This window comes from Colletes latitarsis, chromosome 11 (assembly GCF_051014445.1).
Source record: "Colletes latitarsis isolate SP2378_abdomen chromosome 11, iyColLati1, whole genome shotgun sequence".
Lineage (NCBI taxonomy): Eukaryota > Metazoa > Arthropoda > Insecta > Hymenoptera > Colletidae > Colletes > Colletes latitarsis.
The window spans coordinates 23836394-23853391 of NC_135144.1; the positions used below are offsets into that span (position 1 = coordinate 23836394).

Here is a 16998-nt window from a genome sequence, read left to right on the forward strand (position 1 = left end):
CTGAATATTCATCGTTTCGATAATTAAATTTTTTCGTTTAACCAAGGAGACGAAGAGAAGACTAACAAGGTAATTAAGCATACGAGTGCTGGTTTCATTCGTAATCTATCATCATCCTTGATTCGCCAAGAGTATCGCGTAATTCGATCGTTCGTCGCGAACGCGGCAATAAAAGACGCGTGCCGCAACCTACAAACAACGCGTGTTGGTATCAAGTATGCCAATGTACATACGCGAGAATCATACGTGACTTTCGTAACGATTACTAATCACGTTCATCGTCCCTCTCTAAGGATACACGCGTACCCGCACTGGCCGCTGGACAGATCCGCGTTAAATAAGTATAGGACGAGCTGAATCCACGGTAGCCTAATAATAGCCCACTTGATGCTGAGGTCAGGCCGCATAATGGGCTCATATGTCACGCGAAATTTACATAAATGCACCGCAAGAGGTAACTAGATCGTAGATGAGCGCCGTCATCACGTGTTGCATGCAGAATTCCGTGGTTGCGCGATCGTCTATGTTTTTAAACGACACCAATCGTTCCCGATGTTCTCTCATCGACTAAACTATTCCTTTCGTTCGACAATTCTAGCCGTATTCTCTGTGCAATTCTAGCATCAGTTTCCCAAATACTCGAAACTTTGGCACGGTTCGGTTGCACTGAATCCTGAATTCGCGAGCACTTGGCGCTCGATTCATGAATTCGAGAGGTTCGTTGATGCCTCTAGAACCAACGAGGCTCATTCTATAATTCGTGGGTTTACGTGTCTCTTAATTCTAGAGATTTTGAGGAACACACGACTCTGGATCCACGAGTTCAGTTTTATTTCTAAGGTTCGGGGTACCTACCGAATTACGGATTCATGGATTCGTGTAACTCTAAATTCAGGAGCGTCGTTGAATTCTATATTCGAGAGTTCGAGACACTCCCTCGATCCTTAATTCATGATTTCGAGATATTTATCGATGCGTCCAGAGTCAAGTAAGGCTTATCGAATCTACGATTCGTGGGCTCGTCTGTCTCTTAATTCCAGAGATTTGGAGAATCGTTGAATCCTCAATTCAAGAGTTTAAGAGGTTCTGGATACCCACTAAATTTTATCGCGATTGTACGTTACTTTTTAAGGCCAAAGGGAACTACCTAGTAGCACTATAGTTCCGTGAATCAAAGTTCTTTGACTCTAGGCAGACCAAAGTTCGAATGTTTCGGTAGTTCTAACAGCTCTAACTCTCCAAGTGTTTCTAAAGTTTTTAAGTTCAACCTGTTAAACTTTAGTTTCGCTAATTCAGAGGAACTGCTTCTGATTCTTGAAAGAACGTACCGAGAAAAAATTTGTCACGTACGTCTATTGATTATCGAAGGACACCGTAAAAGTTGCAGAAGTTTCGATAGTACGGTTTGATATAGAATAAAGATAGGGAATAACGCTACCGATTAATTTCAAAAACTGACCAACCGATTCCTCCCTGCTTTCGATCTGCGAAACAACACCTGCGTTATAAATCCACTTCGTGTATCGCGTTCCCTGCCAATCCTCTTATCTCATCCATCGACACAAAGGTCAACGATTATTCCGAACATCGAATTCCGAGGTGTATTGCAAATTCGATAACGCGGGTAACATTTTCGCAGCCACCTGTGCTCGAGATTAACGCGGTGAAATATCCCGATCCGGTTATCGAAAATCGTGGCCGGCCGCGTGTATGATTCATCACCGGTAAATCCAGATCGCCGTTGTTGTTTCACTACCACCAGTTCCCGCTCGTCCGAGCGTATCGTGGCTATTTCTACTGTCGGCCAGTGACGAGGACAGAACGAAAAGTTGGTCAGCTACCGTTGGCAAGTGGTAGTGGTATTCCTAGGTAGCCAATCTGGGACAAGGACGCGTGCACGGTTCGTGCGTAAGGTGAGGCGGCGACGCGATCCCGCGATCTGGATCCACCGAAACGCCAAACTGTGGGAACCGAATCTCGATCGCTCGTTCGTTGCCAGGAAATTCATTTCCCTCACTTTTCAATCCTTTGTACTCGAAGATTCATCACTGATCATCTACAAACTTTTACGGGAAACAGTAGAAAATAGATTATTTCAAATTAACCGGTCAGCTGTGGCGACCTCTTTTCGAAGCTCGCGTTTATTTTACTTCGTTTCGACTTCCAAAGATTCTAAACGTATTGAAATTTACGAATATATTTTAGTTCTAGCTAAAATTACAATTTAAACGGCAAATAGTAACTAATTTTACGTACGATGAATATAGTCGATTTATATTAGTCTCATTGAAATATTTGATAACAAAGCACTGTTAACATATAATGATGCCAGTGTTATGTACTGCACCGTATTTAGTTAATGTTACTCTTCCATTTTAGAGAAACTACCCCTTATATTACAGCCAGCCGATTTATTTATTGCCACGTAACTCATTGTCACAGGTCGTGCGACCTATTGTTACCTGAGACGTCGCACATAGAGGCTTACACCGGGTTTCAATTTGAGTAATAATGCATAACATGAATACAAATTTGAAGCGTTATGTTCATAATCACAGTTCTAGGAATTTAGGTTTTACAGTTTCTAAGAACTATAAATAGACTGATAAGTTAAAAATAGGTATTATACATATCGTAAAATGATAAATCAGACATCAGTTTAATAAAAAAAACCAGCACTAATAGTAACAATGAAATAGTAGCTTTGAAAAGAAAATTTTTAATAAAATAAATAGGAAGAAGACGACGAAACAAAATTAAGTCTGTTACGATTACATTAGGATAAGATTAAAATCGAATACAATATATAAAATAGTTATTTGCGTTACGTTCTACCACAAATTAAATTGAAGGATTAAAAATTGCAAAATTCTCAACCATGCAAAAAGAGTATTTCAAGGCAGCGTTTAAAGGTTTAGAAAACACCTGATACTTTAAAAATACCAATATCAACAATTATACAGATTTGACAGCATGCATACATTTTTGATCCAACGTGATAAAAAAATGATGGATGAAAAATGGATTTTGTATGACAATCGTCAGCAAACACATTGCCGGACCGTTAAATAAAAACCACCATAACGATATCTCGAATTAGATTTACGTCCTCGTAAAATCTTTATACGCCGTTTTTACGCGCGAGACGCTTTGTTTCCATCTTCTTTATTTTTCTTTTTTCTGAAATTTATATCGCGACCTCTATATCCTCCTTTCGTTTATCCCCATGAAAAATATTTGGATCTCGTAACCGATGAAGAAATCGATTCCTCCCGATTTAACCGACACCGCAAACAAACTTACGAGCGGGATTCTTCGGTCGGAGAAAAAAGACGAGCTCCTCCCTTCGTTTCACCCTGACGTATCGATTTCGAGCAAACGTCTCCAGTCCAACGCCGAAGGGAATTATTTTTATCCCGACCTGGTGAAACAAAGAGCGCAAGCACTGGCACGCTGACTCTCAAAAATCGTTTCAACGGCCCGATCTCAGCCTTTTGTTCGCTCGCTGTCGAAGAAATTGCGCGGCAGAACGAGAAGAGAAAACGCTCGTCGTCCAGGCTCCCTAAAGAGTGGGGACCCAGAGGGAAAGAGACAGCAAAGGGGATGAAGACAGAGAAAAGAAAGACAACAGCCCATTGTCTTGTCGCTCGGTCGTACGTCTTCCTGCTGTTACGTCACCATTGTTTACTCCAACCCCGAGCGCTCGCTCTGTACTTTTTATTTCATCACTTCGATACCCATTGTGCAACCGTTTCGCCCTTTTATGGCGGGCTCGAACCGGGTCCCGGGAATGGCGTGACTTCGTTACGGACGTCGATCTTACTCGACGCCGAGTAATTAGCAAAAGGATCGCGGAAATGGCCGCTCGTCCCACCGAGGCTCGCGTTTCACGCCTTTCGTTCAAATCACTCGCGTAAACAACGATTATTTTTACTCGGGAACGAAGAACGCGACAACTCGGATAAAACTGGAACGAGCTTAATTCGTGGTCCAATTTTCAACCAGCCGTTTAATCGAATTAAAAGGAAACATAATTAATTCTTACACGTGGAAATGTTATATACGATTATGGTAATAAAGTGAAGAGTACTATAAGTCAGTAATTGTTTAAAAATTATTTTTACTGACTGGTAATAATACTAGTTTCCATTTCGTATCTAAAACCATTAAATTTGTTGCCCAACAGCCACACACGGAACATTATGTATAATTCGAGGGATCCAAATTATTACAGATCGTCGAATTGATCGCGATGTTAGGTGCAACACGCTTTACAGACTGCAGATGCATGCTTATCTATTCGCTTATTCCTCGTCTACGTCAAACGCATGGAAGCTGATGGCAACTATTATTGTCATTAAAATAATTTTCTGGTCGAGTAATGTTACGACGGAATCACGATTTTCCCAGCTAGCTGTTCGAAGCGTTCGGGAAACAAGCTTTTCAATTACGTTCGCCAATATGTCTCGGTTTCGAGCGAGTCGTGATGTTCGCGATATGCCAGCGGTCCCAGCGCGAGCCAAAGGTCGGGACTGCAACGTTCAGCAACAAATTGAAAGCGGCGAGCGGCGAACAAGCCAACAACCCGGAGAGATCGCGTTGTCTTCCCGAAGAAATATTGCCGTTGGTGAACGGCGCAAATAGTCCAACGACAGCGGACTAGAAATCGTCGAAGAAAGCGGCGTAATTATGACATTCTACTTGACAATATCGACGGACGACGTTTGCGTCCTTTACGAGCGCGTCCACGCGGTGAAATCTTTCGCGCCGCGAACGGAAGCTGCCCGTATCCGTGACAGGCCCCATATACGGGCCGTTTTTCCAAAGATTATGGTCGGCCTACACTTTCCAGGAACGTACTTTCCTGCGCTGAATGTTGTTTCACGGAGGGAGAGCAGCGACAGGACTTTGCCGATTTCGGAAGCCTGTTTATTCTTCGCGACGTTTCCCCCCTCGACAAACTCGATCCTTCCATATGGCTACATACTTAAGATTATTAAATAATTACTGACGTATAGATCCTTCATTCTTTGAATATTGTGTTTTTCGTTTGTTTTGAAATATACTGAATTAAATATTACTGATGTACTTCACGATGAAGTACAATGTATTGCATCAATCGTTTATTATAGATACATGTTTTAATATATAAATACGTTTGGATCAAATTACAGGTGGACCAAAATCAAGGAAAAATTGGCAAAAACGTAGAATACTCGTGTACGACAAAAATTCAAACAAAAGTTCCACTCCATTTGTATATGAAATTTGTCGAATTTCTTTTGAAGGATATTTCTGGAATACGATAGAAGACTGAAAGAACGCGCAGGAAAAACAGAATGAATGATTAATGTAAGTGTACTTCTTAAAGTTACGTTTTATAATCAGTGTCTGACAGTTTGCAATGTAATGAAATAAATAGGAAAGAATACATAGTCTCTTAATTTGATATGAAACGTCTAAATTCCCAAGGAATGCAAGAATGTAAAAATCGTAAACGAGAAAGTAATATTTTACTCACCGAAGCTAATGTTTTCGAAATTTCTCGAAACCCGAGGGCCGTTCGTCTTGTGTTTGACACTTTCGAATCAGTTTTCGGTGGAAACTGCGATCGAATTGCATAAGCGAGCCTGATATATAGCCACAACACACCAGGCGCCGGGGGTTTGCGTACATGTAAACAAAATCTCGCGCACAATTGGCCGTTCGAAAATCAGAGATTGCTCTCCGAGACGTGAACGGCGTAGAATCGCGCGAAAACTATTAGGCTCCGTCCCGTCCCGACGCCAAGAATAAACCGACGTTCTCCCCACCAACGCGACTACCTTCTATAGATTTTCGTCCCTCTTTACGAACCAGCTTTCGGAACGCTCATTAACTCTTTAACGAGATTTCCAAAATCGAGAACAAACAGGTACAATTCTTATCAATATAGAACGACAGATAACTACGTTCTCGATTGTTAGATGATGACTTGTAAATAGGTTATACATTTGAGAACGAAATATTCGACGACTAAGAAATAAAAGCTCGACTGGACGACTTGGAAAAACGGAGCAGCAATAAGCGTCGTGTTTCGTTAAGCTAAAAACGCTCCCCGTAAAACTGTTCGCGATACAAAGTGGCTACTGGCAATTAAAGTCTCCCCGGCCGCGACATTTATCGCCCCGTTTTCTTGATATTCATCGGCGACTCGCTTTCAGCGCGAAAGTTTCATCGTTGGAACAAAGTTGCTGAAAGAGAACGTTTTCTATAAATTTGTGGGCGAACCCGGGCGGAAGACGATCACTTTAACGATCTTCCTCTCTCGTATATATCGCCAAGAACGATACTTCGATCGACGCTTCTCTTTAAAAGCGGACGAGCACGCTCCGTCGGCCGTAACGAAAGAAAAGCCAAAGGCGGAGAAAAATCCAGCAAAAGGCGGAAGATAAAAATCTTCAGCAAAATAATGAACGAGTTCGATACCACGGTGGAACGATTATTTATTCGACCACGTGATCGAATCACGCGAAGGTTCACCGACCCTTTTCTCCGTTATCGAGCACTCGACTTATCTTTCCTGTTTCCGAGAATTAATAATTTCAATGTAGATATAGTAGAAACTACGTAGAGAACGTAGAATAAAAGTCTTCAATCGCATCGAGCGCGACTTAGCCAACGCGTCTGTCCATCGCTCGCTGTTTCTACTTGCGGCGGTGCTTGTCGGCATTGCGGATGGTTTTATATTATAGATGTATTTTAACTGGTTCCAACTAGTTGAAAGATAGTAACATCGATAGTAAACGAGTAACAGTGTAGCAACATTGATGATTACAAACGCCAACGCGAGTGGAAATAACGAATAATAGACGGACGCGTTAGAGGAATCTTTTTGTAAACGAAGCCTCGTGTCAGTTCAGGAAAACATTTTAGGTAGATCGAATCTCCGGAGCCTTTCTATTGTTAATAATTCTAATTGTCCCGTGGAAAATGGACGCGAAGAAACAACGAGTAGAAGATTGCTCAAAGATAGGAAAACGCGAACGAATAAAGAGAAAATTAAAGGGAACGAGCGTGATAATCGGCCGCGGTGCGAAAAACGCTCTTCCAAAGAGCACACGCCGCGCCATTTTCTACTCGAGCTCCTTGATTCAAGGGGCGTGCTCTTAATTTTAGATTTCCACGTTGCTATAAGATTCCACCACGTTCCCCGTTCACCCGTCGCGAAACGGAGTACGAGAAATTGATAGGGCGGATGCGATAAAAGTTTGCCAAGTGGAAAAACGGGAGAACAAATCTCTGAGCGCGCTTAGCACCTGGCCATTCGAAGAAATGGAGCGTCCATGAATTTCCGGACGCCGTCGTCGAATCGAAAATGGGAAACTATTGCAACGCGTCCATTTAAACGCGTACATTTAGTTTCTGCTACAATTGAAACATTTACTGTATCCACTATTAAAATACAAACGATTTCGATTTAAAAACCTAGTTAAATTTGTACTTTTTCTTTTCGAAGTATACTATGTTTAATTTTTAATCAGGTTGATATTTTCGACAGTGTTGGTCTCATTTTTATTTAATTCGTAACAGTAATTGTTGCATGTTATTTCGAGTCACTGTAACCAGAGCCTTTGGATCGTCGAGGGTTGACGAAGTTACCGTGGTCGAAGGCAGCATTTGTTTGGAGCGAAAGATATGTTGCAACACGTTTGGAAATTGCGAAAAACGTCGTCGGCTAGCAACGATCCGTAAAACGATCAGGAAACAACGAGGATTCATTATACGCTCGACCTTTTTCTCTCGACACCGAGGCCTGAAAAGTTTTCGCGTCGGCTCGTAGATCACGTAGCTCATCGAGTCGTTAAAGTCGATCGTTCGTAAAGCGGTAACGGCGCTCTTGGAATCTTATTTTCTATCGCGTGGGTGCACCGTGTGGGTTCGCATAACGTACAACGTTTTACTCCATAAGGTTCGACTTAGTAGAGTTCGTTACTCTTCCCGTTAAATACTATGGCGAAAAACATCAAGATATTACGTTCTAATAACAGCTCTTATATACTTTCTATTCGTTTTATGTTCACTGCATTAAATGTATTCTTGTGAATTGTGTTTATACAGACTTTTCGATCTTTATTTTAAGTTGGGTTTTGGATTAGTCAAAATTGAATCACACGCTCTTAAGCCTATGACTACTGAAAGCGCCAATATGAGCATTCAACGTGTGTGTTGCACAAGGCAAAATTGACCGTAGCCATGCCCATCTCGTAGAGTCGATAATGCAAATAGTGTAAAAATAATAAAATGAAAATAACCAATCTAGCTATCGGTTTCAATATACCAAGTATTCCTCGAGTTGCAAGGGATGCAAACATCGTAGATTTGATATCCACGTAAAGCAAGGCTAGAACCCCTAACAAAATGCAACCACGAACACCAGAAAGATATAATTATTTTAAAAGCTTCGCGAACGAGATAGCATCGAGCTTGCGACATTAATCGCTACACGATCGCGTCCTTGGTCGTGCCTAGATATTCTCCAGCCCGAATTCCGACCTACGCTAAACGAAACGAACGGGTCGCCCACGCTGAACCTCCACCTCCATGCCGGTTCATCGAACCGTTTCGGATATTCGAAACGATTACGTCACCGCGACGCATTCGTCAAAAGCGTAGGGGGAAGAAACGGGGCGAGATGGAACGGGTAGCCGACCGACTCCGATTCAATTCGTTCCGTTAACGATCGGCCCATGCTTCCAATAAAGCTGTGACCCAAATTGCCGTCGATGGTTACACCGACCTGGCTCGTTTACGAGACTGAAAGTGACGGGAGAGCGACGAAATATGTAGAGGAGGCACGTGTGTACCAGCGACGCGGATAAAACACCGTCGAGGCAGATAAATAAAAGGACCGATGGGTTGGGCCGATTGCAGAACAGGCGGATTGACCGCAACGGCTACGATGACCCTTTCGAACGAATCGTGGGTGTGACCGGGTCGAAATCAATCCCGAATCTGCTGATAACCCTCTGGGCTTTTGCGAGGAGGGAGGGGGAAAAAAGAAAGACGCCCGGAAACAGTCATTGTCCTGGCGGGAATCCCTCGGTTCTATCGACTGCCTTTTCTGCGCGCACCGTGACACGAATTTCCTTTCTGCTATCGACAAGTCGCGTCAAACCATGTCGACGACAGTTTTTCATTTCTAGATCTCGACTGCGACGGAACGTATCGAAATGGCGGACGGACTGGTAGCGACTGGGGTCCTTCGGCATCTGCAACGCGTTTGAATTTTCAGGTTAATACACACTCTCGTAATCGTTTACGAAACAAACGTAACGGTTTACAAACGATCCAAGTGCAGAAGGAATGTTTGTTTCGTACGCGTATATCAGATATCATTTCTCTCCATATCGCGAGGGAATAGATGTCGAAACTAACACCTGAGGAAATCGAACGCGGAGAAGCTCCTTGCAACTTGGACCTTGTCCACCCCATTGGCTCGACCTTTGATCTATTTCCGGACGATGGTGTGTCGTCACGATGAAAAGCCGTTTCACCTCCGCTTGGCAGGACGTATTTCCGGCGGCGTTAGTCAGCCGGGTTTAAATACATCGCATTAACTACTGGGTTTTCGTCTCTGTCCCGTACCCTTCCTACCTGAACCCCCTCGACGACCTCTCTTTCCCTCTGGGCGTAGCCAAGTTGTATTTCTGACTGGTTCTCACCGACAGATCGAGGTTAATTGGCTACCATTAGGACGAAAATTAGCGCGAATTAGTCCCCGGACGATGAGTTCCGTCACTTGAGTTACCGTTCGCCGGTTTCGGGCTATCAGTTAATTAATCGTTCGACGCGGCATACCGTTACCTCGAAAACTTCCGAGGGTTCGCGAAAAAGAAACATTCGCAAAAAGCTCCGCGGTTACGGTGGACCGTCGTTCCTTCAACTCTTTCATTAATCTTCGCGATAAGTCGTTTCCCAGCTGGATTTCGAGGTCGGTTATCATCATCGGACACGAAACAACGTGGAAATCGGGCGTACGATCGTTTTTTTCTAATTCATCATTGTCAGTGACTCTACGAGCCTCGCCACTGACCTCCAAGTAACCCGATCTAATGCAGCATTGTAGCAATTGCACCAAATTGGACGGTCGCGTTGTAATCTACTCTAATCTAACTTAATCGAGTGCCTTGTTCCATGCGGTGTCCTAGAAGCGATTATTAACAGAGGGGGCTCCTTGAAATTCTTCTAACGCTAGGAAGATGCTGTGAATGAACTTCTCCGAAGCGTTAGGTGCGAATGTCCAGGTACAGAAGCGAGATACGCTGGCTGTTTGTTGTAATCAGAGCGAATTATAAGAATGAAGAGGTTTGTGCTGAACGAGACACGTGTCACAAGTACGTAATTCTTAAAATGAACATCGCTTCCGGGGGTTGGCATGTTCATCTTACGTACAACGAAGGGGAAATTCGATACTGCCCCGTTGGGAGGGACAGAAATGTTCAATTTACGAATCACGTTCATTTTAAGAATCTTTACTGTACTTGGTATGCTGGACCGTATTATTAATTTTATCTGAACCTTTGAATGAATCTGCTATGGAAGACAGAATAGAGAGTAAAGTGTGCGGAGCAGGCGAGAGAGCAAAAATGAGAGAGTCAGTAGAGTAAAGATTAATGATCAGACAGTGGAGGCTATAATAAGTAGAGATTAATAAATAGAAAGCAAGTATAAATTTCGATTCTATTTATTATGGAGACTAAGAAGAAGACAGAAGCGACTAGAGTATAGTGATTGAAGCAGAGAGTACAATATAGAGTATAGGGAGTATAGTATAATAAGCACTAGAGGGTAGAGGGTGACATGACAATGGAGGCAATATAGTAAGTATAATATAGTAAGTACAGATTAGTAAAAGAGAGCACAGTAAGTGTAAATTTCGATTCTATTTATTATAGAGACTAAGAAAAAGGCAGAAGTAACTAGAGTATAGTATATGCAATAGAGGATAGAGAGTAACATGACAATAGAGACTGTGATAAGTAGAGATAAGTAAATAAGGAGCGGTAAGCATAAATTTTTAATTATATAGAGTAGGAGAAAGAGAGAAGTGATCGTAGTAGAGAGTAAGATGATCTGATCGCTCACCGTCATCGCTGATTTCGAGATTCGTGTAGCTGTCCCAGTGCAGTATGGGGTCGTGGTGGGCCGATGCGTGTGGCACGGCGGGCGTCGGTGCCGGCACCGGGCCGTCCTGACGCTTGGCGTCGGTGGCGAAGTAGAGAGTCACCACGCTGTCGGGCGGGCATCGGGGATCGTCGCAAGCAACGTCCAGCTCCGAACGCGGGAAGGACACCACGTTCTCCGTAATTACGCAGGTGTGGAACTGCAGGAACAACGAGTGCTGATCTATCGAGATATGCCGTCTAACGATCTTGTTTTACGTAATCGCGATGCCCCCTCTAGCGATTTTCTTGATTTCGCGTGTAACGAGACTAGGAAAACCGATAGCATCTTGGTAATTACATGCTTCTTGAATTCCAGGGCAACCGATCTCTGAGCGGTTTCAAATCGACCAACGAGGCTGGTAACGTACGAGAACGAGCAACGGTTGTTATTAGATTTGAAACATAGTCACGGTACAGTTAGTGGATAGAAAGTCGAGGGTCCAGTATTCTTTGCAAATCGAGATATTTAGGTCGCCGACGGATTCCACCTTCTTAAGATCGATGCTCGACGAACAGCTACCGCCCACGTTACGTTGCGTTTAACCGAAGATCACGCAACGTAGGGTTCGGTTTAATTGCTAAAGGGATCCGTCTTGATCTTACCTGAAGGGAGAACATCACTTCCCGGCTCTGCTTCGAGTACACCCTGTGGTAACATTTCACCAGTATGTCCCCCCTTAGACGAAGACCTCCGAGATTAACCGTGAATTCTCGAGCATTCGTCACGGAGTAAAGGTCTGAAGTGTAGACGGGTGTTAGCCCTTCGTAGACTTTAAGGAACGCTCGACAACCTGTAGGCTCGAAGAGCGGAACACCGAGGACCGTCAGGTGCGTTAAATAGAGGGGCGACTGGCTTATTCTTAAACAGGCCGAGAGCAGTCCGCTGAAATACTTGATGTACCTGTGGGATGAAAGAATATCGTTATAGAAGTAATATTATCTCGAGGATTATCGTTCTTGTAACGGTCGCGAGGGAGAAGAATTTTACTAAAAAATTCTATCAAATTTGAAATTTCGCGACGAGGGCACGCAACGAAACACAGCTATTATCGTTGAAACAATGATTCGCAGGAAACGCGTTATTTACATTACTCGAGTCAAGGTGAGGCGAGTTATTTTTTGCACCAGCATCGACTTTCATCGGCAATGCGTTCGTCATTGCGCTTACATCACGCAATATATACCCCGGGGAACAAAAAGCGCGAGTCAGGCCGTGGACGTTCCAAGCGTTAATTCGTGTCTGGTCACGAACGGCCTTTTCTACTTCTCACGCGCCCGGCCTTATTCGGCGTTGCGCTCGCGGCGTGCGAAAATATTAGAAAATCGCTGCGAAACGTTTAACGAACATCTCGAACGGCAACCTTTCGGGATTAATTCGTGCCTGAACACGAATGGAATTCTCTGCTTCTCACGCACCAAAGTGCTTGAAATTCCGCCGCGATTCGCGAGAATGTTGGCAGGCGCATCGATTTCAGCGAATAAGGAAGCAAAATCTAGGGAAGAAAGAGAAACTCATTCTTCTTTTATCGAGACGGATTTGTAGAGCTCTTACGAATACATTAAACTCTAACGTTAAGACCACCTGCAGCCATAATTTATGCTTATAGAGAGTTAAGAAGATAATTGTAGATAAAAAAATTCATGTTTACATTTCTTAAATTTATTCTATGTTGGAATGCATGTATGCGTGACAACGATGACGTTGAGTATGCCAGCCAATATTTTGGCGCCTATTTTTAAACGTTAATACAACAAATAGATATTCTCGATTTTCGTCTCATTTTGGCCTCCAGAACCATTAAAATTTTTCCCAGAGGTAACCGACTCCGAGGTAAGGCCTGCTAGGAAGCCTGACGAGTTCTCTATCAAACCACAGTTTCGATAAAAGAAAAAACTGTCGTGCGCCGTTAAAGCGCCCATTTACATCAGAATTCTGTTACAAATATAGCATGTTCGTGTACTAAATAATCGTCGCGATGTCGTCTGCCTGTAGAAAACCCACTCGGACGGAATCGTCGCGAGGAACGGTCGATAAACACCGTCCAAGTAGATTCTTCCGTCATATGTCAGACGAAAACTCGTCCTGGACGTTCGCGAGCGATGTTCCCCGCGGCGTCGATTAATTCCAAGCTTGTAATACACACGGCAAACACGGAAGAGTCGGACAGCCACGGCCGAGTTGCCGAAGTACCTGCCGATTATGCAGCGTCGTGAGCGTTCACGGCCGTAATTTCGCGGGCTCCCTCACGAATCCTCGCGTGTCGCTCGTAACGAAGTACGATACGATCGCCGGCGTTGCCCGATCCCGCCTAATGAAAAAACCTGTTCCCGATGGCACCTAAAGTGTGCGCACGTTATGCGCGCGGCGGTTTCGACGCGGCTGCCCCGTGCTTCGCCCGATAATGGATTCATACGTTCGCGAGACCGAAGCCACGCTAACGACATGCTAATGTCAGTTGCTCGTGGAATTAATGGGGAAACTCGATCGGTTCGGATGCAACCGGCCGAGACGAGGAAGACGGGAGAGCCAACGGGAAGAACGACGATGCCCGGGAGAGGAATCTTCCGCGTGTAAGGACGTCGCTCGATGGTGGATCGTTACGATCTTCGATGGGCGCGTCAAACGACGAAAACCTAAGCATGAACGAGGCTACGGATCGACAGCCATGTAACGCGTACCACGCGATCGCCTGGAATGGACAGCCAAGGTTGACGAGTCTGCCTACGGGGATTATGTTTATGGGACTATTTCCACGCGATTTTTAGGCGGTCTGGTTCGCTACGCTGCGGCACGTCGCATCAAACATTTTATCGACCTTTTTTTATCATGTTTTGTTGAAAACTACCGCGTGTTCGTGAAAACGTTGACTATTACTTTCGCTTGGCAACTTCTCGGATGCAATTTACGGTTTTGCGAATACACGATGTCAGTCAAGGGTTGATATCTAATTTCGATTCTCGTCGATCGCAAAAGTTGCATTACTTTCTCGAAAGCCAAAGGTGGAATGGTAGAAATTTTATTTTAGATTTATTCGTAAACGTAACGGCGTATCTTTCACGGTTACATTTCCTATTACGGAACCACTGTTTATTCAGGAAGGCAATGCGCAAAGGAAGACGAGGTTGTCGCATTGAACACGCAACCGAGTTGGTGGACATGTATGCGTGCTCAAGGACGCGTAATACCCTTGGAATGAACGTCTATCATGGGATTTACGAGACTGTTACATGACCGCTTTATTTACGGTACGATACTGAAAGTTCTTAGCTCCCGTTTTGTCGACCACATCGGGTAAATGCTGGAAACGAACTCGACTGTATCGGGAGATACTTCGATCCCCTTTACTGCAAGCTCGAAGAATAAATATTGAGCACTGAATATCAAGAATCCGAAGACCATAAAAAATACTGCTTGGAATTCTTGTCAATTATTAGCAGTAAATACGAATAACGACGATTCAGTCGTAACAGTTGTTGTAATTAATTCTTCAGCTAAACGTTGAGCTTGCAGAATTATTCTCGTTAGGTTCCTGATCAAATATGTTGTGCACCAAAGAGTTATTCAATAATGATTCTTAAAATGAACCTCATACGTGATTCGTAAGTTGAACACTTCTATCCCTTCCAACTGGAGACCAGTGTCGAATTTTGTGCCAATCTCGGAGCGATGTTCATTTTACGAATCATTACAGTAACGCAGTCCTTGCATGATCCTAGTAACAAATGGTAATACGTGGCTATAAATTTAACGCTGAGAGCGAAGAATGGTCAAGGTTGAAATTGCACTAACTGCCTCGTCGGTGCGAACCATTCTGTTCGTGAGAATCATTATGCAATCTCAAGATCGAAGTCTGTAGATTACACGCAATTTCCGTCATACGAAAATCCTTCGTTTTCGAACAATGTGGCCAACCGATGAAACGTTCGAAAAAGATGCGTTTAACCAGAAACAGCGTTTCTAATAATAAATAACACCTTCTGTCTTTTGCATTCTTCGACGTGCGTGTTAATTATGACATAACGATTTACGTAACGCGGAAAGGAGAGAATGCTCATCGACGCGCGACGATTTGCTGGCGGACTAACGATGACGGGCTCCGTAGCTTTGAAATAAAAGCTAGGAAATGACGTTATTAACTATCGTTCCTCTCGACAGAACCACGCCTATGAATAACCTCGCGGTGTTATCTGTGTAACTCGTGGCCAATCGGCGATAAAGTGAATTTTATCGTCGAACGTTAACAGCTAGTAACGTCATGCTCGAAAGTCATTACCTTCGATGTGACGGAACTTGCAGGGATCCAATTTTGTCATCGAGGAATCTCCTCATCGCAAACCTGTCCAGCGCCTGATCGCGTCCACCACAGATGCTGCTGTAGTTCATGTACGCGGAAACTGCCACACCCAATCGTTGCTTGTTTCCCCTAAGGAAAGACGTAAATCCTTTTAAACCATTTCCGGGCTAACATGGAAAACACCGTACGCAACTCTCATCTTTTCGACCAACTTCGAGATAATACTTGAAACACTGAAGCTAACGATATATTTGGGGGCTAATAGTTTACGAAATATTGAAAATTAAAAGCACGTTGTTGAGAATTTTAGACACTGGTCAGAAAAAGAAATTTTGGCATGCATCTGTACATTCTGAGAAACCAGGAAATTATTCTTATTTGATCAAATATTTTTGTACCTTTGTTGCTCTCTCTAGTATCGTTGATAAATTGTTGACGAATATAAAAGTGCTAGTTAAACGTCCTTCCGTCAAGTTCTTGGAGGGAAAGTTACCCAGACGTTGAATTAAAGAATTTTTAACAAGAAAAGGAAAAGAAACATTTTAGTCGAGGAAAGAATCATTATCCTAAAGCTTCTCGTTGGTTTGGTTATAACAATTAGGGCTCCTGACTGTGCAAAGACGACAAGTTGGCTGGTAGAATTGATTTGTTATAGCATAATCTGTTCTCTATAGACCCAGGAAGATGGGTCTCTGTAAGGAGATTATACTATAACCAATCAGACCCGCTAGTCAATTTATCATCTCTGCACACTGGCTAAGGTCGGTAAACGGGTTTGCAGCTGTTACTTTCGTGTAGCTGCAATTTTATGTTTCTCTGGTTTTGCTCGTCCCCCACGTTTTGCAGATTTACCTGCAGACTTCTCAAAAGATTATCTGGGAAACTAATCGTCGTCCGAGAAAGATGCAAATAAAACACATTTATTAGGTGAATTGCGTTCGTTACGAAACTCTAATGGTTCATGCGTGTGTATAACAATTTTTCCTATTACACATGACTCGACCAACAATTAATTCTGAGGTACTTAGAATGTACAGGTGCATGCTACGCAGAAACTTTTCGTTTCAAACAAATGCCAGGTTTTTTAGACGCGCAATTGGGAAACGAGACTGACCTGGCATGAAGAACGACCACGCGATTTGGAGCACCGTTCAGCCAGGAGTCCAGCTCCTTGCATAGGGCGCAGAGTCTCTCCAAACTGGGCGCCAAACCCTGGGGCCAGCCTGCTTCTCTGGTATTCGGTTCTCCTGGGCGACCGGGTGACGACAGATTAAAAATCTGCAAGCCAAATGCACGAACGTTATGATTAATTTAGCCCCTCTCGATTACACAAACATTGTTCTACGAGATCCTATCGATTTTGTTGGAATTCTGTCGAATGATTATTCCATCAAACCACAACGAAATTCACAAAATACCCAATGATCCGAATTGGGATACCGATGGTCCAAATTAAGCAACCTGTCCTTCAATTTGACGTTACAATTTAATCTGTT

The 16998-nt window shown here is 43.5% G+C and overlaps 1 protein-coding gene across 11 annotated transcripts in view; it reads right to left on the reverse strand.

Moving 5' to 3' along the window:
- The window catches only part of By (focal adhesion protein tensin), a 215089-nt gene that overhangs the window by 33188 nt on the left and 164903 nt on the right, over nt 1-16998 (reverse strand). For all 11 annotated transcript variants that reach the window (XM_076777972.1, XM_076777976.1, XM_076777983.1 and 8 more), the window contains 4 exons: nt 16617-16780; nt 15482-15631; nt 11811-12108; nt 11128-11365 (listed from right to left, as the gene is read on the reverse strand). In XM_076777972.1, the coding sequence (XP_076634087.1) occupies nt 11128-11365; nt 11811-12108; nt 15482-15631; nt 16617-16780 (850 nt within the window). The remainder of the gene's footprint in view (nt 1-11127; nt 11366-11810; nt 12109-15481; nt 15632-16616; nt 16781-16998) is intronic.